The 21,888-nt window shown below is 38.4% G+C and overlaps 4 protein-coding genes across 4 annotated transcripts; 2 read left to right on the top strand and 2 right to left on the bottom strand.

Annotated features, from left to right (window-relative positions):
- Window positions 1–489: 489 nt before the first annotated feature.
- LOC141902450 (large ribosomal subunit protein mL46-like) lies at window positions 490–5,020 on the bottom strand. The gene is made up of 6 exons (XM_074790180.1): window positions 4,941–5,020; window positions 3,682–3,880; window positions 2,463–2,590; window positions 2,233–2,378; window positions 1,234–1,365; window positions 490–758 (listed from the first exon to the last, which is right to left on the bottom strand). Exons 1-6 carry the CDS (start codon window positions 5,011–5,013, stop codon window positions 606–608), a joined length of 831 nt encoding a protein of 276 aa, XP_074646281.1. The 5' UTR covers window positions 5,014–5,020; the 3' UTR covers window positions 490–605.
- Window positions 4,947–9,769, top strand: LOC141902448 (uncharacterized). The gene is made up of 4 exons (XM_074790179.1): window positions 4,947–5,148; window positions 6,322–6,441; window positions 7,810–7,892; window positions 8,771–9,769. Exons 1-4 carry the CDS (start codon window positions 5,082–5,084, stop codon window positions 9,452–9,454), a joined length of 954 nt encoding a protein of 317 aa, XP_074646280.1. The 5' UTR covers window positions 4,947–5,081; the 3' UTR covers window positions 9,455–9,769.
- Window positions 9,770–13,212: 3,443 nt separating this feature from the next.
- On the bottom strand, window positions 13,213–17,840 carry LOC141902447 (THUMP domain-containing protein 1-like). Its single transcript, XM_074790178.1, has 3 exons — window positions 17,553–17,840; window positions 14,537–14,738; window positions 13,213–14,006 (listed from the first exon to the last, which is right to left on the bottom strand). The coding sequence occupies exons 2-3, from the start codon at window positions 14,735–14,737 to the stop codon at window positions 13,245–13,247; spliced, it is 963 nt and encodes a 320-aa protein (XP_074646279.1). The 5' UTR covers window position 14,738; window positions 17,553–17,840; the 3' UTR covers window positions 13,213–13,244.
- A 1,041-nt stretch (window positions 17,841–18,881) lies between these two features.
- On the top strand, window positions 18,882–20,342 carry LOC141902349 (RING finger protein 32-like). Its single transcript, XM_074790031.1, has one exon. The coding sequence runs from the start codon at window positions 18,895–18,897 to the stop codon at window positions 20,071–20,073; it is 1,179 nt and encodes a 392-aa protein (XP_074646132.1). The 5' UTR covers window positions 18,882–18,894; the 3' UTR covers window positions 20,074–20,342.
- Window positions 20,343–21,888: the final 1,546 nt, after the last annotated feature.

Genomic DNA, 21,888 nt, shown 5'->3' with positions numbered 1-21,888 from the left:
CTAGGATGAAAACCGCCGCTTTGTAACGATTTTTTTTCCTAGGTGGTAAAGAAACCGGCAGGGATTTTTTCGGAGACGTGGAAGGAATCTCAAAACAATCTAATTTTGAAAAATATCCACTTTCGAATTTAGATAAGAAATCATGAGAACTCAAAAATTTTCCTTCTCGACATTCTTGTTGGCGGGGTTAACATTTCTTCGTTGAAATCTGTTCCGAAGAATCCCACAAGGACTTAAAGGCGGATTTTTACCCTCTAGTATTCTAGGTACTTTATATGAAAAGTCCTTGTATATATAGTACCTAGGAGACTGGGGTCAAAACTTTTTGTGTCAGGTCCTTGTGGAAAATCCATAGAAATAAAAATTTAACAATATAAACAATCCGAGATCTTGAGCCCTCTAAATATTTCCTCATCCTACTACTTCAGTGACCTTTTTCAACTGAAGAATCACGACAATAAAGAAACTTTCCGCATTTTTCCAAGTATTTGATCCTTTTATTTTACACAAACTATACAAGACTATGGTACATTAATATTGTCATTTAATAAAGCTGTGATTATCAACACATACTGCATATTTCCGGCAACATCTCTCAAAGTCTGCTATAAATCCAATAAAAATTTATTCACTGATTTTAAATACGACGGCAATAGATAATCTTCCAGTTCTTCTTTAGGAATCCAAACATAGTCGGCGATTGTGCCGTCGTTGATCGTTACATTTCCATCTCTCAACTGAGCTTTGAAGAAAAATACCTACGAAGAAACGGAGAGGATTCTAATTTCGTATGAAACCATTCTTAAAACAGTGGAACATTGATAAAAACATTTGTGCGCCATAACTTATGGGATAGAACCAACCAAAAGATTTGGACCCGTATAAGAAAATGTGATACCGGTATACTTGTTGCTGGATATGCAGTAGAACTCACTTTAATTGGAACTGCCCGGATTTCGTCGAATTAAGTGAAATCCGAATTATGAATTATAGCTTAGATCACGGTTCCAGGTTAATGGCCCGAATATTTTATCCGAATAAAAATCTGAATTAAGCGAGTTCTACTTTGACAAACAGTTTTGCTGGTTGCCAGAAGTTTTTTTGAAACAGAGTGATTTTTGACATCTTTCACAATAATTCCCTGAGATAACGCCATGATTCCTTCCTTTTTCTATAGGATTCTAGGCGCTAGTCTGACCAATTGACGGAAAGCCTCTAAATTCTCGAAATTACCTTTGAACCGATAGTGTCATCCACTAATTTCCCTGCTCCGTATTTGTATTTGTGAAATCCGCAAGGAGCATTTCCAAATATCTGAGTTTTCATTTGTTCACCGCAATTCTGAATCAACGCGTTGTCAGCGACCTAGAGGGAAGAAATTAACAAAATATTATCGTCACGTGTACTGTGCAACAAACTTGATTGTGCGACATTTGCTGAAAAAATGTTTCAAATAAATCCGTAAAAAAATAAATTTTTTAGACATCTATCACTAACCAGGGCCGCACTTAGTTGCCCCCAGATATTTTAGCAAAGTGCCCATTTTGCAAATGTTATTGCTTTATCCAATAGAACGTCCCATTTTCGGGATGCTCTGCCCCCCCCCAAAATAATATTCAAATGCTAGGTACAGCCCTGGTAACTTATGTACAGTTGGATACTCCTTGTAACGACCTCAAATGTAATGATTTTTTTGCGGTGTGATTACGAAGCTAGAATTCTTTCCCAAATATCACATTTAATCACAAATTTCAACAGGCGCATTGTAAGCAATTGATTGCCTCGGCAAATTGCTGATTTTTGCCGCAGTGAATACTTCAAGAACATGGTTTTCAAAGAAAAAAAAAAAAAAAACGCCATTCAGATCACTATTGGCGATCATTGCAGTTCCAACACGACTGTTTAATAATTTCATATTGCATAAAATAATGAACTATTGGTTGTCAAAAACATATTTTCTCATCTCCCGAGGTTCATTGTAACCAGGTTCCACGGTTAGTTAAATCTATTTCGCAGCTGGCCGGTTATGCTACCCCTGTGCCAGGAGTTTATTAGGGAATTCATCATTCTACATTCCCTATTTTTTTTCTTGTTCATACAGACAATTTTTGTCCTATTTGCACGGACATTTTTTTTGCCCAGCATGCAGCGGACAGTTCCATTATTTGCACAGACAGTCCTGTTTGCAAAGAACAATTTTTGGCTACATAACCCCGCATAATAAAATGATACCTCTCTCATTGAGTCTTCGTCGTCGGTTAAATCTTTTTGCGGAAAAATCCAATGGTAATTAGCGCCGAGTTTTTGTTTGACTAGTAGCACTAGTTTCCGATCTAGTTTCCGGTCTGTGGATTTTAAATCGTTCGTTTTATCAGATTCTGAAATGAGATCGGAAATATTTCGCGATGATTTTCTCTATCATAACTTCTGATGATGATGACGATGAATTTTCCATTTGGTACCGGTAGTGCGGGGCGCCGGCGAGAACTTCTGCAATTCGTGTTCCCAAATGTCCTCTAAATCTAACCGAGTTTGAATTATCACTTCGCCAAAATCCTCATCGCCCAATTTCTTCTTTTCCGCAATTTTCCTACGTTGAAATGAAAAGACTTTTCCCGATAAGGAGGTGATTTTACGGGTACTCCCTCTGAGATCGCGTTAACAACAGATCCGGGCCCCACAATTCCGAGTTAAAACTAGAAGCTACGATTGAGTAACTGAAAAGCCAAATTGAAATCTCAACCGTGGAAATGTGATGCACCAAGCCCAGTTACACATTGAACTAATCAGAAAAACAGATGAGGGATCATTAATTTATTACGAATGCATAAAATTTGAATTATCCAACTCCACCTCCCCCTCTGTACGCAAAATCGATCATTTTTTCATAAACATTAAGCATTAGAGTATGAAATTGCACTGACCCCTCCCCCTCCCCTAATGCGTACGTAATAAATGAATAACCCCTGACTAGATCGTAACAACTTAACTAGACTTTGACCTGGATACAGCGAAAAGATATTAAATCTTATGACGACTGGTTGACTAAACCCAAGCCATACGTATAATTTTGTGGGATAACTCGAGAAAATATTTATTGTATTACCTTTTTACCAAAACACAAGATTAAAATGATTTGAATTAAATGGGTTTGACTGTATTTTTCATACACTTATAGGTGGACCATGAAACAATATCCAGATTAGGTCAAAATCCAAATTAAACTTATCGATGTAACTGTATTCCCTATCAGCTGCATCTGAAAACCTTATCACTAACGATTAGGTCACTAACTAGAGGTCATACATTGTGATGTTCATACAATGTGATGTAGAATGTACTATGCCTGCGAAGAGGCGTCAAAGTAGTAAATTAAAAAAGTAAATCTAATAAATACGATTGATAAAACACCATATCAGTGTTGTGACGATAATGTAGAGGAAATCCCACAAAAATAACGAAAAACAGTCCAAAAATGTTACTGGAGCTAGTAGTGTATCCGATGTGTCGACAATATTCGAATTAATACCTGAAAATGGCTATTAGAACATAGTTGAAACGTCGAATAAACTACTAGCTCCAGTAACATTTTCCGACCGTTTTTTGTTATCATTGTGGGATTCTCTCTGCTTAATAAATACATTTTGAATAATGATCATTAAAAAAAACCGATGCACTCACAAATCTTCCTTGTGTTGGATTTCGTGATTGGACAGTACGCTATTTTCTAACTCTAATTGACTCATGAGTTCTGCACATTTCGTCTCCAATGTATTCATCGGTGCGGTTATCACTGGATATCTCTCCACACAAACTGCACTGCATAATTTCCATTTTTGAACGGGAGCTTCATCAGTCACTGCCGAAGCTTTCCTGATCCCTAGAAAAATACGCAATAGATTTTTTCTTTTATTCAGAACTTGGAATATCCGTATTCTAACGGACAGCTTAAGTTCAGCTGTCCATCTACGCTGGCCATTAAACACGTTGAGTGCCAGCTATGAATTAAACCTCTGTTCTGTCACCAGTGCCTGATATAAATATATACCTTCATTTTCAATAAGATATATGCACTCTGGCACATGGGAATGACACAGTTCCTGATTTGCTGGCAATATGAACAAACCGCTCCATACTCTATGCTTGTTAGTCAATTTCGAGCAAACGCCGAAAGAGTATTTGCATTTGCATGGCACTGAGGGTCGGCACTGTATATAAGGAGGACCCACCCTGTCAACTAAACCAATATTAATCAACAAACAAGCTGGACACCAATAATAGGCCACCACCTAGTCTGGTACCAAGCCGTCGTTCAACAAACAACCCCGATTGTGGCAATTAATTCAATTCAAATCAAATCAATAAATTCTCCGGTTCCCAATTTAAATCATCAAAAATATTATTATAAAACAAGTCTTCAAAGTCAACAAGGTAAATAATTAATTTATTTAAGTACATAGGTTTGATTTGATGCTAAAATCAGTTGTTGCATTGCAAAAAACAGGAGTTAACCTCTTTATGGCACTTATGCGTCAGACGACGAGACGTTGTTTGAGGGAACCGTACCACTATTGGCCTTTGCGGTAAATGAGCGGTTATTTGGTCGATTAAATGTATACGTAATAACGATTGGTTTTCAGACTAGCCACCACCAGTGGCAGTAGCACCAGACCTTCCGTCCGTGATTTTGATGATGATGATGATGATGATGATGATGGTAAGTCGTCATAAGTGTGTTGTGTACTGGGTTCGGCATTAGTATTGATTGATATGACCGTACTATTCATTTCATTTCGGTAATTAGTACATCCACAAACGAAAGAACGGAGTAAAACATAAATTCCAAGCAACAATTATTAACATTTTCTTCTTAAATGGTCGTTTCAAAATCACATATAATTTACTTTTACATTTTGGATTGAAATACTTTTCATTATTACCGTGTTTAAGCCAGGTTTTGTAGATTTTACTGTTGAAATTCTTCAAAATCCGCGAAGACATGGAGGCCGCCATCTTGGATGAAAATTTTCGGTTGAGACGACATTTTCTGGAGTGCGCGATAATCATCAGGACGAAGGTCGATGACCATGGAGAGCATGGAGGCAAATTCGAGCATAATTTCGCTCGGCAAAAAGGCCGATAAACAAGGTATCAGTATCATTTATACATCAAATTCTGATCTATAGTCTTACACACTTCCGATCCAATTAATTTCAACTGCTGACAAAATAAGAATGAACCGGGCGGGCGATTTGCAACTATAGTCTATATCTGATAACTTTCCTGGTTGTTTGCGGCTTGCCTTTGCCGGTTTGCCTTAGGGCCTACTCTCTACTGCACAAGTCTGACAGTCACAATCACAAACACACCCTAGCATACCCAAGTCACCCAGTCAAAAGAAAATTTTGATCTTGGGGTTGTTTCCACAAAATCTAAACAGGATCTCTGAGCGGGTGGTTCTAAATACCGACCAAAACTGTCCAGTCCAATACTGACCAAAACCGTCTGATACCAACCAAAAGCCGTCCAATACCGACCAAAAGTAAAATTAGTACACAAAAAGTAAACTATGATACCGACCGAAAGTAACTTTACCAATACCGACCAAATAAAATTGGATACTGACCAACTCAAAAACTGGTGACCGATGAATATAATATAACCACACAGATAAAATCAAATAATTTTTCGTCTCTCTTCGATCGATCGACGAAGGATCGATTATATTACTATGTTTTTTTACACATATTATATAGACACTGGATTAACAGATTATCCTTTTAACACTACCTACAACTCTGATACGAGCCCCTGTGCTCCCCCTCAGGAAGTTTGGGAAAGTGTTATATCCAATAGAACTCCCTCCCCCAATTCAAATACTATGTACGGTCCTGCTGTGTGATGCCATGGTAATAATTCCATATGCAATTTAAAGCCCTAACAAGTATGCCATGAATACCACGAGCATCCAGTTCAACGTAAATCTATGAATTGGTTTGTTGTTTCAATTGATTACCGTACAACACTTCAAAACATTCGAAACATACTGAAGGGATCATTCATTTATTATGTACGCATAAAATTTGAATTTTTCACCCCCTCCCCCTTTGTACGCAAAATCGGCCATTTTTCATATACATTAAGCATTGCAGTACGCAATTGCACTGACCCCTCCCTCTCCCCTAATGCGTATGTAATAAATGAATGACCCCGAACCGTTTTTCATTTAAACACCTTGAGAACGTAAGGAAGCCTGTAATGTAGGCTAAATGATTCCCTGAATGATGCACCGTTCCGCGTCAGATTATTTTGAAATTGCAGGTTTGTATCACTGGCAAACAGATACAGAATCATCATTGAATGAGAGACATGAGAAATTAGAGAAGCGCAGAGTAGAAATTCTGAATTCATTACCGGACAAGTCGCAGCTAGGAAGCTTAGGTAAGGTAGTCATGAAACCCGATTGTGATTTAGTTTGGTATTGGCCTGGAGCCAGTGTCTGAAAAGTTGTGACAATTAAAAGTCCATTGTTACTATTCTTTAACCAACCTTTGCGCAACCAGCCCCTGGTCCAATTTTGATAGATAGCTTAAAGCCTAGAGTACATCGACAAAGTAACTGGAGACAACTAGTTGCAAGACACTTTTTCGCTGTATGAGAGCTTAGAGTAATCAACGGACAGCCCTTAATAATAATCTGCCACTCTACAGTTTATCAAGAAAATTGCGAAAACACGATTACAAAGATTAATCAGTAAATTGAAAGTATGTTGATGACTAATTCTTGTTGTTTTAGTTTATTTCAATCAGTCATGTCTGCATTGAGATCCTGAACACAATACACAAAGCCTTGATGATAACAAAAATAGGGAGATCTAGGCTGTGATAGAAAGTTATGTTATTGTACCTTGATATGAAATTTTGCGAAAAATCCTGGTATTATGCTGTGCAAAAGATGAAATAAGCCGATTATTAGGATTTTCATGTGAATGTTCTTGAGTTCATCAATCTGATCCCTGCCACTCTCTGGCATTCATCCACCAGTGTTCGCTTTAACCAACTTTTAGGCCACACCAAAAGAAAACCCTGTTTCTCGGGCCCGACCGACCCGATATTTCCCCATTTCAAATAATCATTTTCAGAATAAAATATAATTGCCTACCGACCCTTTTTCAAAATTTTAAGTGAAACAACTTTTTTCAAAAATATATGTGTGGCTGACCGACTACCAAACTCCTTTCTCATAAATATTTTTTTTTACCAAATCGTGATGTCGGCACTTAGATCAACATCATAAAAAAATTGTATTATATCGGATTTAAAATTTGATTCTGGAAATGGCTCAGCCATGCTCAGACAACTTTGCTAATCGGACTTTGATGGCGACCTTGGATTATAAAATTCCAGGAATTCCCTGAAATCTGTTCAAAATATAGTTTTTTTTATAGTTAATTGTACAAACACCTCAATTTCCTTTTATTATTGTGGTCTACTAGCTGTTAATCATATTCTTGACTAAAAATTTAGTCCAGTAAAAATTATTTACGGCAACCTACCCACTGATAGAAGAATAAACGATATCTTTTTTCTATAAAAAGACAAAAAAATGTCCTACCCATTTTGGTGATTGCCCTGCCCGAGAAACAGGATTTTCTTTTAGTGTGGCCTTAAGAGCAACTTGCCCCGGAGATTTTCTAGTCCACTGGTATTCGTTGTGACAAGGTTCCACTGAGTTGATCATATTTTGGGAGTACATTTTAACCATTCTTGTTGTAGACGCTTATAATGTATTTCATTTTCTTGTGAACAGCGAATGAGGATGAGAAATTAGTAGATGAATGGATCACGTTAGTCAAAGAAAGAGATGTTTTACTCAAACGGCGAATCGGAAAAGTACGTTCTAACATTTTAAACGGCGTTAACAAATAGCACCAAATTTTTTAATCTACAGTAGACTCTCAGTACTGGTCAAGAAAACCGCTAAAAATTATTGCCACCATTTGTTCAGAAAAATCTCTTCAGCGCATCACCTCGGTGAAATATGTCAACAAGGCCGGTTTGTCTGGACCCACCACCCCATCGGATATTTGATACTTACTTGATCATCAATTATTAACCTCAGTTTCATATCGTCAAGGTCAAGGATTTCACCCACAAAATTTTTATTTAAAAGAGAACTTATGATGCCAGACTTTCGACATTTTATCATTTTCAAAAAGTATATAAGACTACGCATCTGAACTACATATATTTTGTTTGTACGTATATACGGTCAAATCTGATCTTATTTGGATATTATCAATGGTCCATCACCAGTATAACTTAAAGTCCTTAGTAATGAAACTGTTTGGACCAATAAAAACATTTTACCAAATTTGGCGCTATGGTATTTCCATTGAATTTGAAATTTTGACTTTTTACACCGGCAGTGGCATTGAAAAGGATGGCGCTATTACAGAGATTGACTGAATACGCAAATGCATGTAAAATATCATGCAAAATCCAGATTACTAAAAAAAACCAGATTTATTTCATCGGTCCCAAATAAAGGGTAATTCATTTATAATGTACGCATATGGGGAGGGGGGAGGGGTCAGTGCAATTGCATAGTGTAATGCTTAATATATATAAAAACATGGCCGATTTTGTGTACAGAGGGGAAGGGGGGTTGAAAAAATCAAATTTTATGCGTACGTAATAAATGAATGATCCCTAATCGGAATTTAAGCCGGTGTTTCTACTGTATAAAAGCCGTTTCTGCCGTATTTCAGGAAAATGACGACAGACTGAATCGGCATCTAGGAGAAATCATGGGTTTATTCGCGCAGATAGACAACTTGGATACGTCATCGTTGAAGACGTCGCTTCGACTCAGTCTTATTCAATGTTCGAAATACGTTAAGGAATATTGCGATCACAATGACATTTCAGCGCCATCTGGAGATAATTTCGAACCGAAGGCCAAAAAACGAAAACTCGACGCCGCCGAATGTAGTACCGATATGGCTTGTCAAACTTCGCCTACAGCGCCATCTATAATACCTATACCACCTCCCGTACCTGCAGTTCCTCGACCTCCACCGGTGCCGCCACCTAGTGTTCACCTCAACGTGACACCGTTAAGTACTAGAAAGTTAGGCACAGCTATAAAAAACAGCGTCTTATCTCGTAGACAAAGTTTGCCGTCGACGTTGACTAGAAAACCGCTTCTCGGCGACGAACTTAAAAAGCACATCACCAGCGGCAAAACATCGTTACGAAGTACGCCGGGAATTCATTCACCAGGTGGCACTCCGATCAGACAGGCGAAACGCTATTCGATCGACGATCCAACGAATCTGGTGACGGTCGCGTTGAAGAAACGATTTCAAAACGTCATCATGAAAAGTCCGATAAACGAATCGCTTTGTAAATCAACGTCGAACGACGATTCATTTGGCAGTGATATAGATTAAACTAGCAGGGTCGAATCCAGGATTAACTGTGATCATCCTGAAAATTTTCAATTTGGTCTAAATTTCATGCATTCCGAGTGTTTTTAGGCACTACTTGATCATCTTGTATGTTTGAAATATAACGGTACTTTGAAATGTAGCGATGATTTCCAAAAGGGGAGATTCTCCAGCACCCAGAGCACCTGAATCCACGCCTGACTAACGAACCATATAAATAGTACGTACACATGTTTTCTACCAATTGAATCGGCTGAAATGGCCAATATTGATCAATTTCTAACATGGATGTGTAGGTACTATTTGAAGGGTCCCTCAACTGTGTACAGTAGAACGGGTGTCACTAAACCTAAGACCCCCTAAACCTAAGACCTAAGACCCGTTAGGTCTTATGTTTATGGGTCTTAGGTTTAGTGACACCTATATATAATATACTAAACCTAAGACCCATAAACCTAAGACCCCCAAATATCTCGTCTCTGATAAATGAACCAAATTTAAATAGGCCATCGATGGATCATTTTAACTAATATCTATATATTAGAACCATTTCGAATAGTCTAAAGTACACAAATAATGATTTAGAGTCGGGTCTTAGGTTTATGGGTCTTAGGTTTAGTGACACCTATATATAATATACTAAACCTAAGACCCATAAACCTAAGACCCCCAAATATCTCGTCTCTGATAAATGAACCAAATTTAAATAGGCCATCGATGGATCATTTTAACTAATATCTATATATTAGAACCATTTTGAATAGTCTAACGTACACAAATAATGATTTAGAGTCGGGTCTTAGGTTTATGGGTCTTAGGTTTAGTGACACCTATATATAATATACTAAACCTAAGACCCTCAAATATCTCGTCTCTGATAAATAAACCTAATTTAAATGGGCCATCGATGGATCATTTTAACTAATATCTATATATTAGAACCATTTTGAATAGTCTAAAGTACACAAATAATGATTTAGAGTCAGGTCTTAACGGGTCTTAGGTCTTAGGTTTAGGGGGTCTTAGGTTTAGTGACACCCACAGTAGAACCTCATTATAATCTCAGATATGATATATCTGTTGTTACAGATTCAGAAGTTCGTCCCAAGTAGGATGATTGTATGCTGGACATAACTAACTTTCGGTTATAACGAACAGATTTTCTGGGGCCCTGAAGTTTGTTGTTATATGAAATTGCACTCTATAATCAATTACTACAAAATTCAGAGGCAAAATCGTTTGTTGTAGACACTGTCTAGGCAATACAATATATTAGCCGTGATCACACAGAGACGATTTGGGCCGAATTAGCATCGATCAGGCCGAAGTCAAATTTTGGATGTGCTTATTATCGCACGCAAACCAGTTGCTTGATATTAAAGAATGCTTAAAAAAAGCAAAGTGAGTAATTTCCGGAAGCAGTTGTAATTCACACGCAATAAATTCACCAATAAGAATATTTTGCTCAGGTCTGGTCCTTTTATGGACACGCCAAAAAGGCATAGGTCAATTTGACACCGCTTGAGCAATTGTTCCACGCCTTATTTGGCACGGGCCAAAAACACTTGTCTGATCATGGCTAATGTCAACAAAGACAGATGTGGAGCATATTGAAAACATATTTGGACCAGACTCAACCTTGAAATCAGGCTGTGGAATAAAATATTCTTCTCTCATCAAGAGATTTATATTATAATTCTGACTCGGTTCTACAGTCTCTCTCAACACAAGTCAACCCCAAAAATGCTGCCACCCTCACGCCTGGTTTTTCGAAGACCAGAACATCAGTATTATGTATTGGAACTAGTCACAACAAGAAAATTAACTTTAATAAATTATTTGACGCCTGCGAAAAAATGTAGAATTTCTGGGATAAGCTAATGTGGAATTGCAAATTTATGAGATTTGGCGATGATACAGTCTTCGACTGGTCTAATTAAAAAAAAATTGTCAACTTGTGACCAACTTCGATTCACTTATGCTCTAAGCTGGTCTGCAACTTCATTGCCTCCATAGTTGAAGAAAGAGCTCTTCTGATGTCTGCTTCATCCAGCCAGCCGGCCCGGTCCCGGGGCCCGGTTTGGCTGTCACTCGATATCCTAGACTTGAGTCTGGGTTGAAGTAGACGTCGTCATTTAAATAACTTATTCATGTTATTCTGTGTGAATTACCCATGTGTCTTGTATTTTGTATTTTCTTATTCTAAAATTTGTAACTTTATTGAATTTGGGAATTTCATCCCGGAATTTCAATGTAATAAGGATCAATAAAGTATTGAATTGAATTGTCACCTTATACACATGCCATCAGTGGACGCGGAGCCGTATATGACAGCTATGCTATTATAGATTGCTAATCTCATGAAACCTGCATACCCCTAATATCGAACATATTTTCTAAAACATTTGAATATTGAAATTATTTGTTTACACGTTTTATATTGACCGCTTGGAGCCGCCGATGAAATTCACGCCGGCCCTACTCAGATCGTAGAAAGCTTCGTCATTCCACTAGCATCCCCATGTCAGGGTCTGACTTTTATATCAGACTTCCAAATCGTGTATACATCCGCCATTTAACCGAATAATCCGATTTACTTATCATTTCTATTTATGCCTGCCGCTCCTGATATAATCATACATCCTTTACTATTACAATACCTCTTATCATGATATTCAATGCAATATAACATTTCGACGTTCAAATAGAGGTCATTATATAATCACAGGGAGCCATTCTACATCTTTATCAATAATATTTTGCCAAATAGCTTGTATGTGTACACATAAACCTGTGACGTTTTGCACATCGATTTACGGTTGTGTTTTGTAAAATGACGCTGAATGGTTAACATTGTTTAAGTTTCATAATGGTAACGTTTTATAAGGCGTCAAATAAAAATCCTAAATCACTGATATGGGTGGTATATATTGGGCGAGTTAGTTTTCAATTTTTCAAGCATAACGTGCACACAACTGTGAAAACCCTGTGAAACTGGTTCCCCATAAACTGCTAAATCCAAAATTAAATCATAGTGGAACTTGTTAATACGAATCTTTTGGGCAAAAATAAAATCGTTGTACATTGTACTAAATGGGTTTTGTATTATTCAAAGCTTAATTGATATTAATATCTTAGCTACGACTCGTTGGAAACCACTGAAACAAATGGGTTTCGTCTCATACAGAATCGTATTAACGAGGTTAAACTGTTTTATTCTATAATCATGAAAACATGGCCGTCCCCAGGATTTTTTTTGGGGAGTTCCTTTTTACGAATAGAGGGGGTCTGGGGGACCTTCCCCAGAGACCAGTTGCACAGTCGTGACTTAAGTCCAAAAGTGGTCTTAAATCTTAAGACGGGTCTTAAGTTGTTAGATTAGCTATAGAACTAAGTTGGTCTTAGACTGGTCTTAAGTCTGAGCCATGACTATGCAACCGGCCCATATTTTTTGGAAATTCGTGCAAGCAGGCACGTTCTGGTGCGATCTGAGGCCGCTGGTTCCCATTTACTTCCTATGTATCGATTTTATTTTGCTAATTTAGCAAATGCAGACCATTTGCCGACGTTCGTTGACGTTTGAAAATTCAACAAAAAAAAAAGCGGGTTCGTTTGAACTACTACCGAACCCCCCTAGGGACGCCCATGGAAAAGTAGACTCCCACTGCCGAACCATCAATTTTTGTCCGCTTACATGTTGTATCTAGTGATTTTTGAAAGATATCATGAAATAAAGTATTCTTTCGTTTTGAAGAGATTTGTGTATATTTATCTAATATGAAATACACTGGTCTCAAACGATATCCGAAACTGATTCATCGTTGTCAGTTCCATTTACGTTATTACTCTTTACTTCTTCATTTTCGTCTATTTCTCCTCCTTTGCTTTCTCCATCGATCCGTTGTCGGCCTTCCTCGTTTTCCCCCTCGTTTCGTTGTCCCTCCTGTTTCTCATTTCGCCGCGGTTGCTCGTCGGGTTTAATCAATCCGGCGATATTGTACTTATTGAACTCGAAATAATCCTCGACTATCGACATGCAACAGATCGTTTTGATAACCTCGATTATGACGACGAACTTCGGTTTTTCGAACTTCACGAGAAAATTAACGCCGTTCGCGTTCAACGCGTCTTCGATGTGTTGGTAGAATGTCGTACGCGCGACATTTCCGTTACATCTCTGTCGAAACATTACGCAATATTCGAACGTTTCATCCGCGTCCCGACGATTCGCGGCCTTGAACTCGCCGACCATTTCGACGGCGCATTTCGCGATGTCTTCGTCGTGTATCTTACACACGTGCGTTATTGGCAGAAATCGCTGGATGAACCGAGATTTCGCCTCGCGCTTCGACAAAACGTCCGCAAATATTTTCGTCGCCAGTTCGTCCGGCCGCGGCAAATCGGTTTTGATGAACACGCAGTTTTTCGCGCCGCAGTTCAACGCTTGAAAACGTTGTTTGCTCGTTTTCGCTCGCTTGATTTCTCGCTGAAGAGCCGCATCTAAATCGTCGTTGTCGTCGTCATTTTTATCTTCTGTTTCCCCATCGTTGACAGACTGAAAATAGATCAACTCATTTTATGAATACATGAATAGCCGTTAAAGGTGAAGTGAGGTCTAAGTTATTATTTTGCTGAATTTCCTGTCAGTTATTTGGTGCCAAATTGGCGATAAGTTTGATGTTAAGTTAATAACAGTCAACTTTGCATAAGTCACATACTTAGGGAGTGAATTTGTGACTTAAGTCGCTTTTTAACAAAATAATTGTGAGGATGAACAATACAATGAATGGTTAGCAGCAAGTTGATACAGAAGGGACAACTGCAGAGGGTAGCACAACTTTAAACTATGGTTACTGGACTCCATGCCCACTTGCCAATTAAGTATCATTGGTACTTTACAGATGAGAGTAAATTGAGTAAATCATCAGATGAGAGTAATTGACATCAGAAATTGTCGTCTAACAAGAAGTTTGTCGAAGTTTGAGAGAATTTCGACATATTAGAGGGGTAGTCAAGACAGTATACTCTAGTCTAACTCAACTCCAGAAAATTTGCAACTTCAACCTTCAACGCTAATACAAATACCTTTTCTGGCCCGTATAAAATATCAGCATATTCATTTAGGATCCGGTAGGCTTCTGCTTTACACTGTTTGTCTTGCATGTTGTTGCAAGTCAATAAAAACCCTTTCTGTTTCGGACACAACTGGCTTTGAGATTTCCAGTTGGATTTTTTGTTGTCGACGTAGTACGACTTTTTACGCTTTTGACCTTGCTTTTCGCTCATACTAAAAACAAGAAAGAAATTAGGTTAGCTGTGTGTGCCAGATGATTTGCATGTCTACACGCAGTGCAGTGTATAAATCAGTGATGGATTTTGCTAGTACACCGCATTGCAGTGTATTGATGTAATTAGTAATTATCTCTCTTAAAAAATGGCAGCACCTGACAAACACAGTGAAATATTAGCAAATAACGATACACCGCGCCGTGGTCTAGACACTATAAAGTGGTATTCCCGTTATTCAACACACTAGGGTGGAATTTTTAACAAATTTCAAATTATCTCCAGCACTATAGGGTTTTAATTGGTCAGCACTGAAAGGGTTAATGAATTAATGCATTAAATCCTCATAACTTCCAAACTATTGGATATCAAGGGCATTGAAACTTGACAAAGCAGTAGTCTTAACTGTCATGGAATGAGACTGAACAATTAAACCTCCGATTTTGGGGTCCCGTGCAATATTCATTAATAGACACCATAGATTACTATATCCATCGGCCTGTATTATGCTTCTTATTACTGTCTAAATGTCTCGAATCTTTGTCAAAATATTACATTTACGGGGCGTTTTTGTCGTAAAAGTGTGAAATTACTTTCGTGTTTGGTGTTTTGAATCTTTGTCAAAATATCACATTTACGGGGCGTTTTTGTGGTTAAAGTGTGAAATTACTTTCGTGTTTGAATTCTCAAGTACACCAGTTGGAACTACGGCTCAACGCACACTACGGCGCGTGAGACACAAAAAGCAAACTGGGACTGCAGTCAGGGTTAGGGCAAGTTAAGGGTTAACTAACTACAAACAGTAGAGTATGGTTAAGCCAGATGGTATTTATCACATGTAGGAGTGCATTTTTTATAATTATGTAACTTCCCATACAAAAATTAGCAAATTTTTTGAGTAGCGTTATAATACTCGGATTGGACCCCCCAAAAAACAGTCCCCACTGCTATTAAGACACCACAACCCTTTCGAAGTAGATATTTAACCGTATATGGCAAAGTATTTACTGCTGCTATTTTACCGTACATTATTACTAGGTCTATATAATTATAAAGTATTAACTAATAAAAGTAACAATAAATTTATTATATTGGGTTAAGAGGATTAGGGTTTCGATAGGGTTAGTGTCGTGAGGGTCCAGAGGGTTCCGTTTTACCCCTAGGGATAGGATTAGGGTAAGGTGAGGTACTATAGATAGTTAAAACATTCGGTTGGGTTTCAGCGAGCTCGGTGGTCTGGTGGTATGACGCTGCGCTAGTAATTTACTGGCCCGGGTTCGAGTCTCACTCTATCCGCTCTATTTTCTCTAACTCTGTTCTCCACACTTTCCTTGAGTTTTCTAAGTCGCGCACCTCTGTGCGCATGCGCGGCGTAAATCAGCCAATCAGCGATGATGTACGGTAAAATAGCAGAAATAAATACCCGTATACGGTAAATTATCCATTGCGTAACCCTTTTGAACTTCAGCCCGTTTCTGCAGTTGAAAAAACCGCAATTTTGTTATAACGCTTGAGGCGTTTTTATTTAAGCAACTCATATAAAATCGCTTTGCACCATCGATTACTGTCACGTGGTACAAATCGAATCGCCTTAAATAAATGACACTAAAGTCTATTTATTTTTGATTGTCCACGATCTTTTTGGGATATTTCGCTTAAATAGGTCTTAATCGAATCAGTAGAGTTGTGCAGTCCAGATAAATCATTGTTTTTATATCCATTTTACACTGTTTAGAAGGATTGATGAATATTCTCGAAAATTGAGGTTTAAATCAGCGAGAAAGACCGCCATTTTGTTCCTTTTTGCGTATTTCTTTATGCAAATGAGGCATTGCACATATGCGCAATGAGGCGAGGATGCGTCAATTATATCATGGGGGATGTAGCAGCTTCTTGTCGCCAAGAGACCAATCAACGACTCACAATATTAGTCTAGAAAGCCGTCTTAGTGAATAAAGATGGCTTTGTCAAAGGTATCAAAACAATGTGGTTTGCAATGATTTAGGCCTATGATAGCACAACCATTACGGCCATACCCACGTAGTGAAACACGTGCGAGCAACGTACTCTCCCCATAAAAAATAAACTTACCCAGATCACATGGTACACACTGCTCATTTGCATAAAGAAGTAAACAAACTGGAACCAAATGGCGGTCTTTCTCGCCGATTTAAAGCTCAACTTTCGAGAATATTCATCAATCCTTCCACTAGGTACAAAATGGATATAAAAACGATGATTTTTCTGGACTGCACAACTCTACTGATTCGATTAAGACCTAGCCTATTTGAGGTATGCACACCCAAAATTAAGCATAATATCCCAAAAAGATCGTGGACAATCAAAAATAAATAGACTTTAGGCCTACTCTCCACAACCGGAACCTGAATTTTCTGCGATTGAAAAAGCCGCCATTTTGTTTTTGATCTATTCCCGAACGCTCCACTGTCAAATTGAATCAAAGCGCTTCGATGAGCGATTTGGTCGCATTGGGTACTCGGGTGACTCGGGTTGGCGATTTGGTCAAATAAATGGACGTAGTCGTTGTAGGCAAATCGTTGTAGAGGCGTGTTGCTTATTAAATAAATGGACAATTCGATCCGTGTTGATTCGAGTTGCTTAAATAAAAACGCCTTTGGTTATTGAACCTAAATTTACAAAAAAACCTACAAGAAATCAAATAAATATGGATTTAAATTGGAATTTGAATTGTTGATATCCACATTTACTGACCAAGACTTGGATTAAAATCCTAGAATTTGCATTATTAACCTTGTTAAGATATCGGTATCGGTATCTTATCAATGATACTTACATGTAGCTGGTCAGTTCATTTGCTTTAACACAAAGTATAACTTCTTTTTAGTCACACCACCAACAATTTCGATAAAAATAAAATAAAATTGAATTTGTATGGAAGAATGTACCATGTCAACCTTGATTTTCTTGATCATGGGTCAATTCAATCCATTCAAATGTCAATTCTATTATTTCAATTATTTGAGTTCTTAAACATGTAATCGGCATAGCATAATGGTTGGTTTTTGGTATGACATGGATAGTCTAATTGGAATGATTGGCGATGATTCGATTGAAATGGAGGCCGTACTTCGCGGCCTTGATCATATTAGTTTTGCCGTTTGGTATCGATCTATCTCTAAGGTTTCATCCCGGGCACCACTTTACCATAAGTGTAATCTTGGTTGATAATGTTGGGAATTAGCCGTGATATTGCAATGAAGATCGATTCATAAAATTTAGATAATGATAGGGACATTTGCTATGCCATGGGATACTTAAAGAATGAATTTTAAGAGATTCTTTTTGTGAAACTGGGACCATTGTACTTAGGCATACCATTTTCCTTTTCAAAGTTTTTCATTCATAAAAAGATAAATTCAATGTATTCATTTCTTTTTCCCAGACAATATTTGGGTGGTTTTCTTCCTTTCACACCGAACGAACAAGAATCGTCATCGTAAACCCTAGTTAGTTACCTAATCGTTGGTGGTAAGCTTTTTATAATCGGATGGGCTTATACCAACTGTGGTTTGTGAAAATATCCGATTGTGAAACTAAACCACAGACAGGTTACTGACTACGTAAACCCTTAGTCCAAATTACGTTAGTGCTCTCTTTCGGCGCTCCGTATTACCGAGAGCTGGTTTTTTTATCTATCATATTTCTATCTTGATATAGGCCTATGTTATTCTTAGGCCACGCAAATAAATACCCTTGTTTCTCATCAGCCCTTAGTCTCTTTTCGGAAAGTGAGTGTCTGGCACTAGGTTTTCTCTGAGTTTTGCCCTTTAAAAAGGGAAAAATAAAAAGCCTTTTATTCCAAATTCACAAAGTCACGAGAGCGACTATATTTTGTCCGTGACTAGGCTGCTCGTCAGGGTTTGTCCTGATAGTATTTGCGTTCAAGTATTTTCACTTTGTCGTAAGCTTCAATAGCCGACTCTAATGCGTTTTATAAAGGCGCAATAGGTAGTACTTCGACACAACGCGCACAGAGTCGAGAACAGCTCAATGCGGCACTTAATATCCCATTTGCCTTTCATCACAGTTAGTTACGAATAAACAATATTGCGGTTACTAGGCACAGGAGACCTTGTGGCGGTTCTTATTATAACAAGAAATAATCACTTGCGTATATGGAGCAAAGAAGCCGAATGTCTACTCGAAACAGACAAGCTGGAAAACAAAATGATCACCGGTACAGCACTGCTTTGGCGGCAGTCGCTCTTCAAGATCATTATATGAAGAATATGGCTTTGAATCTCAATTCAGCTCAGCAGGTACGCAGTCATTCATTGCAGAGTCGACAGAAGAAACCAACAGTACCGGTACGACGACCTGTAGTCGATACTGGACTTAAGAAGCACCGGCAGAAAAACTCGAATCATATTGAGGAGGAACCACGGGAATATGTACTTGATAAAGCACCCCCTGCGCAAACGCTTGCACAGAAACTAGGATTAGTAGAGTCGCCTCCGTCGTTACTATCGGAGGAAGATTGGCGAATAGCTAAACTTAAGTCGAATAATCGCGACGATTCTAAAGAACCGTGTATCATTTGTAAGGATGATTTTGGAACCGGTCAGCAGGTGTTACTATCGTGTTCGCATGTTTTTCATTTGGTTTGTTTAAAAGCTTTCGAGAGATTTTCCGGTAAGAAGTCGTGCCCTATGTGTAGAAGACAACAGTATGAAACCAGAGTTATTCACGAAGGCGCCAAACATCACCGCGACAGTTGCGCTACGAGAATACAAGCGTGTTGGAGAGGATACAGGGCTAGGGCTTGGTTCAAAGAATACAGGGAGAAAAATCCGCCGAAGAACCCGAAGCTGAGGAGGATATATTTTGAAGGAAAACTCGAAACGATAGTAGATAGAATGGTAAACTCTTTCGATAACGATATTAATAATTTCTTAGCAGAGATTGATCAAAGTGTTGCATCTAGTAACCGAGTGTTTAATGAGTGGGAGAAATCGTCTTTTAAAATAACGGAAGAACAATGGAAATGTATAGAAACGTCAGCTAAAGATAGGGCTGATTCGGAATGCCCTATTTGTTTGAATCTGTTGTCTAAAACGGGTTTATACCAAAATCCCAACTTAGGCAGATACGATGAGGCAGAAATGAAGGAGGAAGCAACTCCACCAGAACCATCGAAGAAATCTTACAAACCTGGCGTTAGAGAAGTGACTTTATTGTCATGTTCACACGTATTTCATAAAACATGTTTGAATATGTTCGAAGAATTGAATGTAGGCAGCGTTAACAGCTGTCCGGTATGTAGGTCTAATTATCAAAAACATTCTCTTCATTAGAGTCATTCTAGTTTGGTTGAGTTGAAGTAGTCCGCGTTAACCCGGTGTAGAAATCATCAGCAAGTGTGACAAAGTACTTTGAAGAGGTTTAATAAATTCATTCGCTATAAATAGCTTCGTCAGGTAAATGATGAAGCTCATTTACCTGACGAAGTTACTGCTACTGGGCATTCGCATTCACGTTAGTAGTTCTAAAGCATTTTAAATCTGATAATTACTTATCAAAACATCTGATAATTACTTATCATCAATAAACGACGTTTTGTTCATGATAGCTACGTTTATTATTTATCCTCTGCGAACTGCGTACATTTACGCCGTGTTGGGAATTTTTTTTTCGAGTGAATACTGGAATTTTGGTTGGATTTTCATCTCGTTCGCCACGCTATTTTTCTGTGTTAGTTGACGCGGGTCACTCTGTTCTGCTCAGTATAGAGTGGTTCGTGGTCGCTACGCTTATTCTTAACCCCCAGACAATTACGCCCTGTTTGAAAGTATTTGTTTTCGAGTGAATGGTTGAAATTCTGGTATAATTTACACATTTTTCGAAACGAAAGTTTCATCATCACGAATAAGCCAGATAGTTAAATTACGCTGCATGTATAGTCTAATTGGCGATGATTCGATTGGAGGCCTTTAGGGAAAACAGACGAGACAGATAAAAAATTAACACGGTAAAGTGGAGTCGATTTACATTTCGAAAATGATTGCAGTGGCAACAAATGCGTGATCCTTTGCGCATGCAATTATTTCGTTTCTGTTGTTCTCCATGGTGTATATACTGCTGCTGAGAGTGCTGCTAATAACACCGCCGATCAGTCTATCTGCGCGCAATGATGACTGGAAAGTTGCCTCTTGACGTCGGTCTCATTAAAAACTACCAAAAACATAATTGTGACTGTAAATAAAACCCGATCGAGACTGTATATATACGTTAGTGTACAAATATTTATTCAATATTCACGTGCCTGCGCCGTTTTCTTACTGACGGTCTATCAATGCGCATAGTACTGTCCCTTCGATTGCGACGCACCCACAGACCTAACCATGCACTGTATATTAGAATCACAAAACTGCTCTCCGTGTAAAAACTTTTACTTTTAGGCAAACTCAGCACCAGATGTGAAGTAAAGATCGCGCACCCCTTGACGGAGAAACCCATCCTCATCGGAGCTGCACCGTCGATGTCATACAACTACACTTCGGCAGGTGTGGTGGGTCTGTAAGGGACACTCAATCAAAAAATCAAACAAAATTTACCAACCAAATAAATAACAGGGACAATCCCTATTTTAAGATAAAAAAATAACACCGCTGATCGTCCTGAAAGTGGTGATCATACACGCCGATCTCTCCGTGTCTGTGACTGTCAGTTCAACATGTGATAATACGTGGTACCAAAAATACGTAATGTATTTTTGGTGGTACCCAATCGATTCCATGCCTGGTACATCGCTTCGCCAAATTATCCGTCGCTAACGCGCGGTGTTGAATGTCGTTGGTTCACCAACAGTTCTTTACCGGGAACGTTCGACATCAAACTATACTACGACATCGAGACATCGATATTCTGTAGTGAAAACTTCCTTCTCATCGGTCAGTCCAATAAAATATTATGCGGTGATGGAAAGCACGATATCCGTCGTAATGATTCGATATCGTTGATATTTGGCACTATTGTCGATGGTGCACGGGGTAGTCGGGTATATATCATATACCGTTTTGAGCGTTGATTCACAACTGCAGAAAATACGAATTAATAATTGATAAACTAAAAACACCGACAGGATACAAATTTGCAATGAGTTTGGAACG

This window comes from Tubulanus polymorphus, chromosome 3, assembly GCF_964204645.1.
Source record: "Tubulanus polymorphus chromosome 3, tnTubPoly1.2, whole genome shotgun sequence".
NCBI lineage: Eukaryota > Metazoa > Nemertea > Palaeonemertea > Tubulaniformes > Tubulanidae > Tubulanus > Tubulanus polymorphus.
This window is presented reverse-complemented; position numbering and strand designations above follow the sequence as displayed.